Raw genomic sequence first — 13,779 nt, forward strand, 5'->3', positions numbered from 1 at the left:
TGCATAAGTAATGAGGAGCCAAATGTTAATCAACAAGACAATGAGGAAAATGTCTCCAGGGCATGTCAGAGACCTTTGTGGCAGACCCTTCCATCACAGGCCCCAAGGCCTAGGAGAAAAAAGTGGTTTCCTGGCCAGGTCCAGGGTCCCCATACCTTGTGCCACCTAGAAACTTGGTGCCCTGCATCCCAGACACCCCAGCCATGGAGCCATGGCTGAAAGAAGCCAACGTAGAGCTCAGGCCATGGCTTCAGAGGGTGCAAGCCCCAAGCCTTGGCAGCTTCCACATGGTTCTGAGCCTGCCAGTGGACAGAAGTCAAGAATTGAGGTTTGGGAGCCCCTGCCTAGATTTCAGAAGATGTATGGAAATGGCTGGATGCCCAGGCAGAAGTTTGCTGTAGGGGGTGGGATCCTCATGGGAAACTTCTGTTAGGGCAGGGTGGAAGCGAAATGTGCGGTGGAAGCCCCCACACAAAATCCTCGCTGGGGCACTGCCTAGTGGAGCTGTGAAAAGAGGGCCACTGTCCTCTAGACGCCATAATGGTAGATCAACCGACAGCTTGCACCATGCACCTAGTAAAGCCACAGACAGTGGCTGGACATGGTGGCTCATGCCTGAAATCCCAGCACTTTGGGAGGCCGAGGTGTGCAGATCACAAGGTCAGGAGATGGAGACAATCCTGGCTAACATGGTGAAACCCCATCTCTACCAAAAATAGAAAAATTAGCCAGGCACGGTGGCCGGCACCTGTAGTCCCCTCTACTTGGGAGGCTGAGGCAGGAGAATGCCGTGAACCTGGGAGATGGAGCTTGCATTGAGCTGAGATCGCACCACTGCACTCCAGCCTAGGCAACAGAGTGAGACTCTGTTTCAAAAAAAAAAAAAGAAAATAAAAGAAAAAAGAAAAGCCACAGACACTCAACACTAGCCTGTGAAGGCAGCCATGCAAAGTTACAGGGGCAGAGCTGCCCAAGACCATGGGAACCTACCTCTTGCATCAGTATGACCTGGATGAGACATGGAGTCAAAGGAGATCATTTGGGAGCTTTAAGATTTGACTGTCCTGCTGGATTTCAGACTTGCATGGGGCCTGTGCCCCTTTGTTTTGGCCAATTTCTCCCATTTGGAATGGGTGTATTTACCCAACACCTGTACCCCCATTGTATCTAGGAAGTAATTAACTTGCTTTTGATTTTGCAGGCTCATAGACAGAAGGGACTTGCCTTGTCTCAGATGAGACTTTGGACCATGGACTTTAGAACTAACGTTGAAATGAGTTGAGACTTTGGGGGACGGTTGGGAAGGCATGATTGGTTTTGAAATGTGAAAATATGAGATTTGAGAGGGACCACGGTTGGAATGATATGGTTTGGCTCTGTGTCTCCATCCAAACCTCATCTTGTAGCTCCCATAATTCCCATGTGTTATGAGAGGGACCTGGTGAAAGATGATTGAACTATGGGGTTGGGTCTTTCCCCTGCTGTTCTCGTGATAGTGAATGGGTCTCACGAGATCTGATGGTTTTATTGTTTTTTTTTTTTTTTTTTTTTTTTTTGTTGAGACAGAGTCTCGCTTTGTCACCCAGACTGGAGTGCAGTGGCCGGATCTCAGCTCACTGCAAGCTCCGCCTCCCGGGTTCACGCCATTCTCTTGCCTCAGCCTCCCGAGTAGCTGGGACTACAGACGCCTGCCACCTCGCCCGGCTAGGTTTTACGTATTTTTTAGTAGAGACGGGGTTTCACCGTGTTAGCCAGGATGGTCTCGATCTCCTGACCTTGTGATCCGCCCGTCTCGGCCTCCCAAAGTGCTGGGATTACAGGCTTGAGCCACCGCGCCCGGCCTCTGATGGTTTTAAAAACGGGAGTTGCTCTGCACAAGCTATCTCCTTGCCTGCCGCCATGTAAAACATGTCTTTGCTCCTCCTTTGTCTTTCACCATGATTGTGAGGCCTCCCTAGCCATGTGGAACTGTGACTTTCCTCCATAAAATACCCAGTCTCAGGTATGTTGTTATTAGCAGCATGAGAACAGACTAATACACTTACTTTCCCGGACCATCACAAAGAGATACCACCAAATCACAAAGAGATACCACCAAAAGAATGAAGTCCAGGGCCAAGTTTGGTGGCTCATGCCTGTAATCCCAGCACTTTGGGAGACGCAGGTGAGAGGATGGTTTGACCCCAGGAGTCTGAGATCAGCCCTAGCAACATAGTGAGATTCAGTCTCTACAAAAAATTAGTGGGTCATGGTGGTGTGTTTCTGTAATCCCAGCTACTTGAGAGGCTGAGGCACAAGAATCCCTTGAATCTGAGAGGCAGAGGTTGCAGTGAGCCAAGACTGTGCCACTGCACTCCAGCCTGGGCAACAGAGTGAGACCCTGTCTCAAAAAGAAAGAAAAAAAGAATGAAGTCCAAATAATTGCAAAATGGTGGTATAATAATCAACAGGGCAGAATCTATTTTATTTCCTGTCGTATACTATGTACTTAGCACATAGGAGGTGCCCAAAAAATATTTGTTGAACTAAGTAAATGTAAATGAATAAACTCTTCCAAGGGCATACTGAAATAATTTTCACTTAAAATATAATTAGGAATTAATTAGACATCATGAAGTATTTTCTCAGTATCTGTTTCCTGGAATGATCTCTAAAATGGGGAATGGATTATTAACCCACTAAAAGGGTTTTTCTTTTGTTTTGTTTTGTTTTTTTGGTTTTTTTTGAGACAGAGTTTCCCTCTTCTTGCCCAGGCCAGAGTGCAATGGCACGATCTTGGCTCACAGCAACCTCCCCATCCCAGGTTCAAGTGATTCTCCTGCCTCAACCTCCTGAGTAGCTGGGATTATAGGCATGCACCACCACACCCAGCTAATTTTGCATTTTTAGTAGAGATGGAGTTTCTCCATGTTTGTCAGGCTGGTCTCGAACTCCCAAACTCAGGTGATCCACCTGCCTCCTCCTCCCAAAGTGCTGGGATTACAGGCAGGTGTGAGCCACTGCGCCCGGCCTGTTCCTTTTTTTTTTTTTTTTTTTTTTTTTTTTTGAGACCGAGTCTCTCTCTGTTGCCCAGGCTGGAGTACAATGGCATGATCTTGGCTCACTGCAACCTCCCGGATTCCAGAGTCTCCTGCCTCAGCCTCTGGAGTAGTTGGTATTACAGGCACATGCCCCACGCCCGGCTAATTTTTTTTTTTTTTTTTTTTTAGTAGAGATGAGGTTTCACCACATTGGCCAGGCTGGTCTCAAACTCCTACCTGAAGTGATCCTCCCACCTCGGCCTCCCAAAGTGCTGGGATTATAGGCGTGAGCCACCACACCTGGCCAGCCTGTTCCTCTTCTTAAATGTTTCTCCTGGATGCTCTGACCGCATTTCTATTGTAAGTTATCTATTATTCATATTTTCTGTCATACTTCAACCCCTATGTTCCAGTTCCTCCAAAGACTTGCCTCTGCCACTTAACTCTTTCTTTCCCATCATAGATTTGTTTTCCTTTTCGATTGCTCTGTTTATCTTTTTGTGTGTGTTTTTTTGCCTTTCTCATTGTCCTCTCTCCTCATGCTACGGTTTCTACTTGATCCCCATCCTCTGAGGATTTTTTTTTCTAATGGTCAACCTTAGGATCCCCAGAACCTTAACAAATTATCCTTATAATTTATCCCTCAAAAGCACTCTCTCTCCCCCACCACTCCCTGCCCCCACCCTATCTTTCTCCCACTGGCTGCTAGGATCTTGGCCCTTCCCCCACAACCTCCCTTTCCTGTCCGACTACCTTGTCCTCTTTACACACTCTGGATTCCCTTATATTTAACATGAGGAATGAGAAGAGGAAAAATGAAGAAAAGCCAAAAGAATAAAGTCTATCCTTCCTCCTCTGAATATTTAAATTCCTTCCATCTTCTGCCGAATGAACTCTGAAAAGAAACACCAGACAACATTCAGTCTGAATGACCCTCCTTGATCTTCACTTCCTCCCTCTTCCCCTAAAACACCATGGCAACTGCCACCTGAAAGAGGTTAGGCGGAAATCATCTAATAAGACCAGGATTGTTTGCCAAGGCTTTCTTATTTAGGAAAGTTTTGCAAAGGGCGCTTTACCCTAACTCTTTATTCTCTCACTTCCTTGATGCTAGCAAGACAAAGAACATGTGACAGTATATGTTATTAGAAGATCCATACTTTTAGTAAATGTTGACTTTGTAGATCTTCAAATTTTCTTTAGAATTTATAAGTTTAAGTTATCCTCCAGGTCTGCAGCCAGAAGGCAAGGCCCATAACAGAAGTAGAAATCACCAGGATGGCAATAAAGTATTAAATTGTGTGAAAAAACATAGGCTGTCCAATCAGGCATTGCTTGCACAAATTTCAACCCCACTCTTTATCAGCTACAAGATCTTGCGCTATTAAGCTATTTTGTCTCTCTAAGCCTCAGTTTCCTTATTTGTAAATTGGGGTGTTCTCCATGTGTGAGGTGGGGACTATACAATGCTCCCTTTGCAAAATTATTTTAAAGATTTAATGAGATTATGTGTTCAAAGGGCAGTGTGCACAGAATGCACCGCAGCTATGAATATTGCTATCAACCGAAACAGTACAGGTGTTTCTAGATTCCTAGTTCAGTTCTCTTGCAATTAAATCAAGTCATAAGATCATAGGATTCTAACGCTTCAGAAGGTAGAGAAAATGCCTCCACAATACCTCCATTTCTGAAAACAGACTAGAAAAAGAAGAATAAGAGCAGAGTGTTTTCCTGAGAGAAAAGGCACTGAATGAAATGGCAAAAAGTTTTCCAGACTCCCTCATGACTATCGTTTTATTTTTAGGGAAAAACCCCCTAGAAGCTTAGAAGCTTTTGTTTTCTTTTTCTTTTTTTTTTTTTTTTTTTTGAGACGGAGTCTCGCTCTGTCGCCCAGGCTGGAGTGCAGTGGCGCGATCTCGGCTCACTGCAAGCTCCGCCTCCCGGGTTCACGCCATTCTCCTGCCTCAGCCTCCCGAGTAGCTGGGACTACAGGCGCCCACAACCGCACCCGGCTAATTTTTTGTATTTTTAGTAGAGACGGGGTTTCACCGTGGTCTCGATCTCCTGACCTTGTGATCCGCCCGCCTCGGCCTCCCAAAGTGCTGGGATTACAGGCGTGAGCCACCGCGCCCGGCTGTTTTCTTTTTCTTTTTTTTTTTTTTTTTTGAGACAGAGTCTCACTCTGTTGCCCAGGCTGGAGTGCATTGGTGCAATCTCGGTTCACTGCTGGTGCAATCTCGGTTCACTGCAATCTCTGCCTCCTGGATTCAAGTGATACTCCTGCCTCAGCCTCCCTAGTAGCTGGCATTACAGGAATGCACCACCACGCCCAGCTAATCTTTGTATTTTTAGTAGAGATGGAGTTTCACCATGTTGGCCAGACTGGTCTCGAACTCCTGACCTCAGGTCATCTCGCCACCTACACCTCCCAAAGTGCTAGGATTACAGGTGTGAGCCACCGCACCCGGCCAGAAGCATTATTTATTTATTTATTTATTTATTTATTTATTTATTATTTATTTATTTATTTTTATTTTTTGAGGCAGAGTTTTGCTCTTGTTGCCCAGGCTGGAGTGCAATGTTGAGATCTCAGCTCACTGTGACCTGTGCCTCCCGGGTTCAAGCGATTCTCCTGCCTCAGCCTCCTGAGTTGCTGGGATTACAGGTGCCCACCATCATGCTCAGCTAATTTTTTGTATTTTTAGTAGAGATAGGGTTTCGTCATGTTGGCCAGACTGGCCTCGAACTCCTGGCCTCAGGTGATCCTCCCATCTTGGCCTCCAAAAAAAGCCCTGGGATTACAGGCATGAGCCACCACGTCCAGCCCAGAAGCATTTTTTAGATGGAGTCTCCCTCTGTTGCCCAGGCTGGAGTGCAGTGGCGCGATCTTGGCTCACTGCATCCTCTGCTTCCCAGGTTCTCTGCCTCAGCCTCCTGAATAGCTGGGATTACAGGCGCCTGCCACCACGCCCAGCTAATTTTTGTACTTTTAGTAGAAACGGGGTTTTACCATCTTGGCCAGGCTGATCTTGAACTTCTGACCTCGTGATCCACCCGCCTTAGCCTCCCAAAGTGCTGGGATTACAAGCGTGAGCCACTGCGCCGGGCCAAGTGTATTCATCTTAACATCAAAACATTTGGCTAAAGGCAGTACACACATTTGTGAAGCATATTATGTATTTGGTCCACAGGCAGCGCTTGGTTCATGGGTACCCAAAACCAGTTAAACATAATTGTTTCAAACTTAACTCTGCAAAGGAATCATTTAAGAGCTTGTTTAAATATCTTAGGTTCCTCCCTCCCAGAGATTCTGATTAAATAATCTGTGGGGGAGCCCAGGAATGTGAATTCTCCATAAATTCCCCTTGTGATTGTGGTGTCTGGGAGTCACTAGACCAAAAGAGAGTAGAGAGCTCTGGCAATAAGCATTCTTGACTGGCTCCTCATCTTTCTCTTCCTGAGATGTCACTCCAATCACCCTCCTCACAGTTCCTGCCTTTTTTTTTTTTTTTTTTTTTTTTTTTTTTTGTGATGGAGTCGCGCTTTGACGCCCAGGCTGGAGTGCAGTGGCGCAATCTGGGCTCACTGCAAGCTCCGTCTCCCAGGTTCACGCCATTCTCCTGCCTCAGCCTCTTGAGTAGCTGGGACTACAGGCACCCACTACCACGCCCAGCTAATTTTTCTATTTTTAGTAGAGATGGGGTTTCACCGTGTTAGCCAGGATGGTCTTGATCTCCTGACCTTGTGATCCTCCCACCTCGGCCTCCCAAAGTGCTGGGATTACAGGCGTGAGCCACCGCGCCCAGCCTCCTGGCTTCTTTAACTGGGGTGTTGGGCTGATATCACAAAACAGCATGTAGGAAACTCTGAGAGTCAAATACAATGACTAACATTTTAAATTTTATTTTACTATTTTATTTTCTGAGACAGGTTCTCACTCCACCCAGGCTGGAGTATACTGGCTTGATCACTGATCACAGCTCATGGAAGCCGTGACCTCCTGGGCTCAGGTGATCCTCCCACCTCAACCTCCTGAGTAGCTGGGACTACAGGCATGCGACACTACAGCTGGCTAATTTTTGGTATGTTTTTGTAGTGACAGAGTTTTGCCATGTTGCCCAGGTTGGTCTCGAACTCCTAAACTCAAGTGATCCACCCACCTCAGCCTTCCAAAGTGCTGGGATTATAGACATAAGCCATTGCGCCTGGCCAGCTTTCTTTTTTCTTTTCTTTTTTTTTTTTTTTTTTTTTTTTTGAGACAGAGTCTTGCTCTGTCACCCAGGCTGGAGTGCAGTGGCGTGATCTTGGCTCACTGCAGCCTCCGCCTCCTGGGTTCAAGCGATTCTTCTGCCTCAGCCTCCCGAGTGGCTGGGACTACAGGCACAGGCCACCACGCCTAGCTAATTTTTGCATTTTCAGTAGAGACGGGGTTTCACCATATTGGCCAGGCTGGTCTCAAACTCCTGATCTCATGATCCGCCCGCCTCGGCCTCCCAAAGTGCTGGGATTACAGACGTGAACCACCGTGCCTGGCCAATTTTTTGTGTCTTTAGTAGAGACGGGGTTTCACCATGTTAGCCAGGATGGTCTCCATCTCCTGACCTCATGATTTGGCCTCCCACAGTGCTAGGATTACAGGTGTGAGCTACCGCACCCGGCCCCGCTTTCTTTAAAAAGCAACAAGAGGCCGGGCGCGGTGGCTCAAGCCTGTAATCCCAGCACTTTGGGAGGCCGAGACGGGCGGATCACGAGGTCAGGAGATCGAGACCATCCTGGCTAACACGGTGAAACCCCGTCTCTACTAAAAAATACAAAAAACTAGCCAGGCGAGGTGGCGGGCGCCTGTAGTCCCAGCTATTCAGGAGGCTGAGACAGGAGAATGGCCCGAACCCGGGAGGCGGAGCTTGCAGTGAGCTGAGATCCGGCCACTGCACTCCAGCCTGGGCGACAGAGCGAGACTCCGTCTCAAAAAAAAAAAAAAAAAAAAAGCAACAAGAGCCGGGCGCAGTGGCTCACGCCTGTAATCCCAGCACTTTGGGAGGCAAGGCGGGCGGATCACCTGAGGTCAGGAGTTCGAGACCAGCCTGACCAACATGGAGAAACCCCATCTCTACTGAAAATACAAAATTAGCCAGGCATGGTGGCAGATGCCTGTAATCCCAGCTACTCGGGAAGCTGAGGCAGGAGAATTGCTTGAACCCAAGATGCGAAGGTTATAGTGAGCCAAGATCTCTCCATTGCACTCCAGCCTGTGCAACAAGAGCAAAACTCTGTCTAAAGGAAAAAAAAAAAAAAAAAGCAACAAGATACTATCACGTAGAAGATGAGGGTAAAAAAATAAAACAAAAAGCAACAACATATCTTTTTTTTTAAAGGATTTAATTTTGACACCTTAACATTCATTTTAACTAATCCAGAGGCAACCTGTGCAGAGAAATGAAGGAAACAGAGATTATGTTCAAGTGGCCTGGCTTGAAAACTGACTCCTTGACACCTCAACAGGGCTGTAAACTATTTCTGAAGATAGATAAATTATTAGACCAACACCTAATAGGGAAGCCAAAATAAGAAATGTTGATAAAATTAGAAAATATCATAAGAATGAACCACAAATCCAGAAAAAAAGAGCCCATCTTCACCTCCAGTTCCCCCAGTCCAGAATATTACACACCCCTCACAACCACCCCAGAGCCTCTCTAGCTCTGGCTCCTGTATATGGGAAGAAACTGGGGGTGGGGTGCCAAGATAAGTCCCTTTTTCCTATCTTTTATTATCTACCATGCTCTCGAGTGCCTCTTCAGCTTCTTGGGAATGTAAGCCCTGAGTTTACAAGGTCAAAAGACCAAGGAACATTTTCCAAAAATTAGATTACAAATTGAAGAAAGGAAAGTGGTGTTGTTATTTTTAATATTCTCTTCTAGTATGAAGTTTGAGTGTCTCTCTTCTATTTCTCTCTCTCCTTTCATTCTCTTGCTCTTTTTCTTTCCCTCCCTTCTTTTCCCTCTATCCCTCTCCTTCCCCTCCCCTCTCCACTTCACCACACACAGAAACCCCTTTTCAAAGGGGCTTTTTTCCAACTCAGTGAAGTAAAGTCTTTGCCCCTTTGTGGGGAAGGCTCATTAACATTCCCACAGCAGCATCTCTTCAAGGATTTTACTTTTGTAACTCTGTGGGGAGGTCAAGAGGCCACAGTGGAGAGGTAAAAGGAAAAAAAATGGTAAACTGGGGAGGGCGGAAGAAAGAAGAGGAGGGGAAAGAGTCCTTCCTTTCACAATAAGACCCACAAGAAGGAGGGGGAAAAATAGGAAAAGATGAAGATAGCCAAGATTCAGGAAAAAAGACAAATGTGGACCCTGAAATCTGCTCCCTTGGAGATTTCAGACTCCTGAGAGAAGCAGAAAGCTATGTTCCTTCTCTCCTTTCCTTTCCTGGAAGGAAATAAATGATGGAAACAGTGGGGTGAGAGGATGACAGGACTCAGTCTATTCCATGGAGGAATTAGAAGTTTTCCTAGGCTCAGTACCCCCATTTCTCCTACAATGGTCTAGTGATAAATAATGACACCTGTCTACCACAGGGAAGTTAACAGGATGAATTAGATAATGTCAGCCACAAGAGTTCCAAGGGTAGACTTGAGAAAACCACCCGGGGCCCTGACACCAAAGGACTGGATAAATAATGGAGATTCAGTGAACTCCAAAGCAAAGATGAGAGCATTTTCCAAAACTCTTCAGATGTAATGTGGATACCTGCCTCAATTATTACTAGCAGCACCCCCTGCCACCTGCTGTCTCCCTTTTCCTTTCTTAGTATTACCAAACTAGCCTGGAATCGTGTAAGGGAAGAAATGCATAAACCTTCAAATTTGCAGCCAAACCTGTGAGTGAGCTTTATTTTGCTTTTCTCTGCAGATAAAGCCATCAGAGATTTACATTACTAACCCTAAAAGGGGAAAATACTTCCCACTTTTCCAACTAGCGTTTCAGATGCTATCTCAGCCAGAAGAGTAAAACAGAAATCACGCTAAAATAAAGGGGCCCAGGCATTATTGCCAGAAGATAGGGCATATCCAGAATATTCTATGCGCAGTAGCTCAGTAGCACTCAAATACAGGTAGGAACATCACAGTCAGAAGTTAAAGAAAAATAAATGAATCACCCTCAGTGTGCAGGCTGAGCAGGAGATACTTGGTTGTTGCCAAACAATGTATTGTGGAGATGGAGGGATTCTTTTTTTTGAGACGGAGTCTCGCTCCAGGCTGGAGTGCAATGGCACGATCTCAGTTCACTGCCACCTCTGCCTCCCAGGTTCAAGGGATTCTCCTGCCTCAGCCTCTGGAGTAGTTGGGATTACAGGCACCCACCACTATGCCCAGCTAATTTTCGTATTTTTAGTAGAGACAGAGTTTTGACATGTTGGTCAGGCTGGTCTCAAACTCCTGACCTTAGGTGATCTGCCTGCCTTGGCCTCCCAAAGTGCTGGGATTACAAGCGTGAGCCACCGCGCCCAGCCTAATTTTTGTGTTTTTAGTAGAGATGGGGTTTCACCATGTTGGCCAGGGTGGTCTCCATCTCTTAACCTCATGATTCGCCCACCTTGGCCTCCCAAAGTGCTGAGATTACAGGTGTGAGCCACCATGCCCAGCCATGGCTATTTTAAATGAGATTCCTTGAGATCAATCACTTTTTTTTTTTTTCATGATAGCAGTTTGGTGGCATATTGTGTCTTTATTGATATAGAGGAAACAATGTTAGGCTACTGTCAGATGCACCTGGATTCCAGGCCTGTGTCTGATACATCATAGCTGTGCAACTTTGGAGAGGTTACTTAACCTCACTGGGCCTTTTGATTCATCTATAAAGGGGCTCAACTATAAGTTGGAGTAGGAAAGCCTACTGTGTTCATCTTGGAGTTATAATATTCAAAATACATTACAAATGAAAATATTCTTTTTTTTTTTTTTTTTTTTTTTTTTTTTGAGACGGAGTCTCGCTGTGTCGCCCAGGCTGGAGTGCAGTGGCCGGATCTCAGCTCACTGCAAGCTCTGCCTCCCGGGTTTTTACGCCATTCTCCTGCCTCAGCCTCCCGAGTAGCCGGGACTACAGGCGCCCGCCACCTCGCCCGGCTAGTTTTTTGTATTTTTTAGTAGAGATGGGGTTTCACCGTGTTAGCCAGGATGGTCTCGAACTCCTGACCTCGTGATCCGCCCGTCTCGGCCTCCCAAAGTGCTGGGATTACAGGCTTGAGCCACCGTGCCCGGCCCAAATGAAAATATTCTATAAATTATAAAGAGCTATACATATATTACTCATAATCAGGACACATCAGAAGGTTCCTATTTCAGTTTATACCCCAGAAGCAGCTACATTATCAGAGGGGCATAGAAATATGACAGAACCAAAAAGCACAGTGAAGATCTTGGAAGAAGAGTTAGAGAAACAAGCCAGGGACAGTTTCTGAACAGACAGCACAGGGAGAGACCCAGAGCCCTTGCAGGGAGGAGAGGGTTAAATCCTTTCCTCTGCAGTACAAAAGAAAAGAGTGTGCGGAAAGATTAGGATTTTTGCTTTTACAATGGGAGCTGCAGAAGCGTAGGGAAGAAGCTGAAGAAAAAAAGGGGGCGTCTCCCCTTTAAAGACTTGCAAAGATTGAGAGAGAAAGAGAGAGAGAGTCAAGAACAGAGAATCAGAGAGAGAGAGAGAGTCTGTCTGTCTCTGGGAAAGGAGAACATCTCTGCTTCACAGTGATTTGCGCTGGGGGAGAGGCATCAATTGGCTTCGGACCCAAGGGGGAGAGGAGACCAGGTCACCCCGGTTAAGACTAAGTGAGCGTTGCCCCTCCCTCTCCCAACTCTCTACCCGGGAATGTCTCGGCGAAAGCAGCGGAAACCCCAACAGTTAATCTCGGACTGCGAAGGTCCCAGGGCGTCTGAGAACGGTGGGTGCCTGGGGAGGGGTGGGGGGCCCCTAAGTCCAAGCCTGTGTGGGTCAGGCCAGGGCAAGGGGAGGGCACTCGGGCCATGGGCGAAACCAGGCGGGGGCGGACTTGGTCACTGGGGGTTTAAAGGAGTTGAGATGCAGGGAGTAAAGAGATGACCTGCGCTGGGGAGAAGCCCCGCTTGTTACTTGGGATTGATTCTGTTTGTGTTTTCCTTGTTTTTCTCTGGATGAAATGGAGTTTTCAAACTGGCTCTGTCTCCCCACCCAAGAGTTTTCTCCTCAGGTCCCCCTTGGCTCACTGGTCTTTGTGCCGTTGCTAAGTAACGTCCTCAGACCTGAAGACCGTCTCTTAGGGGTGGGATTTTCCCCCCTTTTCCTTCTGGAGAGTTGGGTTGCAAGAGAATGAATTGGATAAACGTGAAGGCTCCCCTGAGGGAGATGAGAAAAAAGTTTCTCATTGTTGGGCTGAACTGAGAGCCGATCAGAGCTCCCAGAGGGAGAGAGCTAATGTCGGTCAGAATGCAGCCTGGTTTGGGGTATGTATGTGTGTCACCTGGAGGAGAGCTGAAGGCTAGGTCTGGATGAGGGGCTTAGGTTTGTGCTTCAAGGAAAGCAAAGAAAAAAAAAAAAAACAGTGCAAGAAAATACACCTGTTACTACGCGTGTATCATTTTATGAGGATACCGTGTTTTTGAAGCAACAGGTGTCCCTTATGAGGGGGAAAAAATTGTATGTATTCTTGTAACATTCCGTTAAGTGACAGGCAGACAGTAGAGCAAGCAGGGAACTGAAGAGTGAAATTGCCCAGAGTCTGAGAGACAGAGGCAAAATCAGGACAAAAACTTAAATTTCCTAATGCTCAGGGCTGGTGGTGCTCACTCCACTAAACCTGGGTTTTAAAAACTTGCCTGATTGTGAGTACATCTGAGCCAGGGTGTGGGAATCTATATATTTTGCAAGTCTCCAGGTAATTCTTAGGATCAAAGAAGTTTTGGACATACTTGTCAGTGGTATGGCTCCATATGTGCAGACTGAAAGTCTGGAAGTCCTGGCTCCAGAGAGGCAACTGTTCAGCATACAGTTGATACACCCAACAGTATAGTATAGGATTAAGCACAAAGGTTCTGAAACCAGACTTTTAGACAAATCCCAGCTCCACCACTTGGTTAGCTATGTGACCTTGACTGGTTTATTTTGTCTCTCTATGCTTCAGTTTCCTCATCTGTAAAATGGAGATGTGTATACTAGCTACCTCATTAAGTTGTTGTGAAAATCAAAATGAGTTAATATGTGTAAAACCCTTGGAAAAATACCTAGCATAAATAAGTGCTTAATACATGTAGTAAAGTACCTAGCATAAATAAGTGCTTAATACATGTAGTAAAGTACCTAGCATAAATAAGTGCTTAGTATGTGTGAATATTGTTATTATCATTATATGTGAATGTAGTGGCACTTCCTGCAAGTGCTGTAATATGACCAAAACTCAGGAACCTCTTGGCAAATGTCAGCATTTCTTTATGAGACATGTGAAAAGCTATCATGAAAAGCTCCAAGATAGTGTATTGGTGGCGATTAAAATTATAGATTAAACTTGCCTTTCCACCTGTTAAAAAACAAAAGCTTGAGGTCAGATCAGTGCTCCATGTGCTACAAAATAACCTTAACAGACATATTATGTTTTGGGCAGAACACATCCTCCCCGAATCACTGCTTTTCTGGGATCCTACTGTGCCCATATTTAGAGGTTCTGTGGCGATGGCATCCTTCCCTCCTGAGACACATTAGCCCTTCTTAATGCTGCTATAGGCCGGATGTTT

The 13,779-nt window shown here is 46.1% G+C and overlaps 1 protein-coding gene across 3 annotated transcripts in view; it reads left to right on the forward strand.

The window, feature by feature from the left end:
- LOC105496588 (spalt like transcription factor 2) overlaps positions 1–13,779 on the forward strand; it is a 42,598-nt gene that overhangs the window by 14,612 nt on the left and 14,207 nt on the right. The window contains exon 1 of one of the 3 annotated variants that reach the window (XM_011767145.2): positions 11,614–11,957. The exons of 1 other annotated variant lie outside the window; for it this stretch is intronic. In XM_011767145.2, the coding sequence (XP_011765447.1) occupies positions 11,885–11,957 (73 nt within the window). In that variant the 5' untranslated portion in view covers positions 11,614–11,884. Of the gene's footprint in view, positions 1–11,613; positions 11,958–12,308; positions 12,496–13,779 lie in introns of those variants that run through there. One more of the 3 variants, XM_011767147.2, reaches the window with a different exon arrangement.

This window comes from Macaca nemestrina, chromosome 7 (assembly GCF_043159975.1).
Source record: "Macaca nemestrina isolate mMacNem1 chromosome 7, mMacNem.hap1, whole genome shotgun sequence".
NCBI classification, from domain to species: Eukaryota; Metazoa; Chordata; class Mammalia; order Primates; family Cercopithecidae; genus Macaca; species Macaca nemestrina.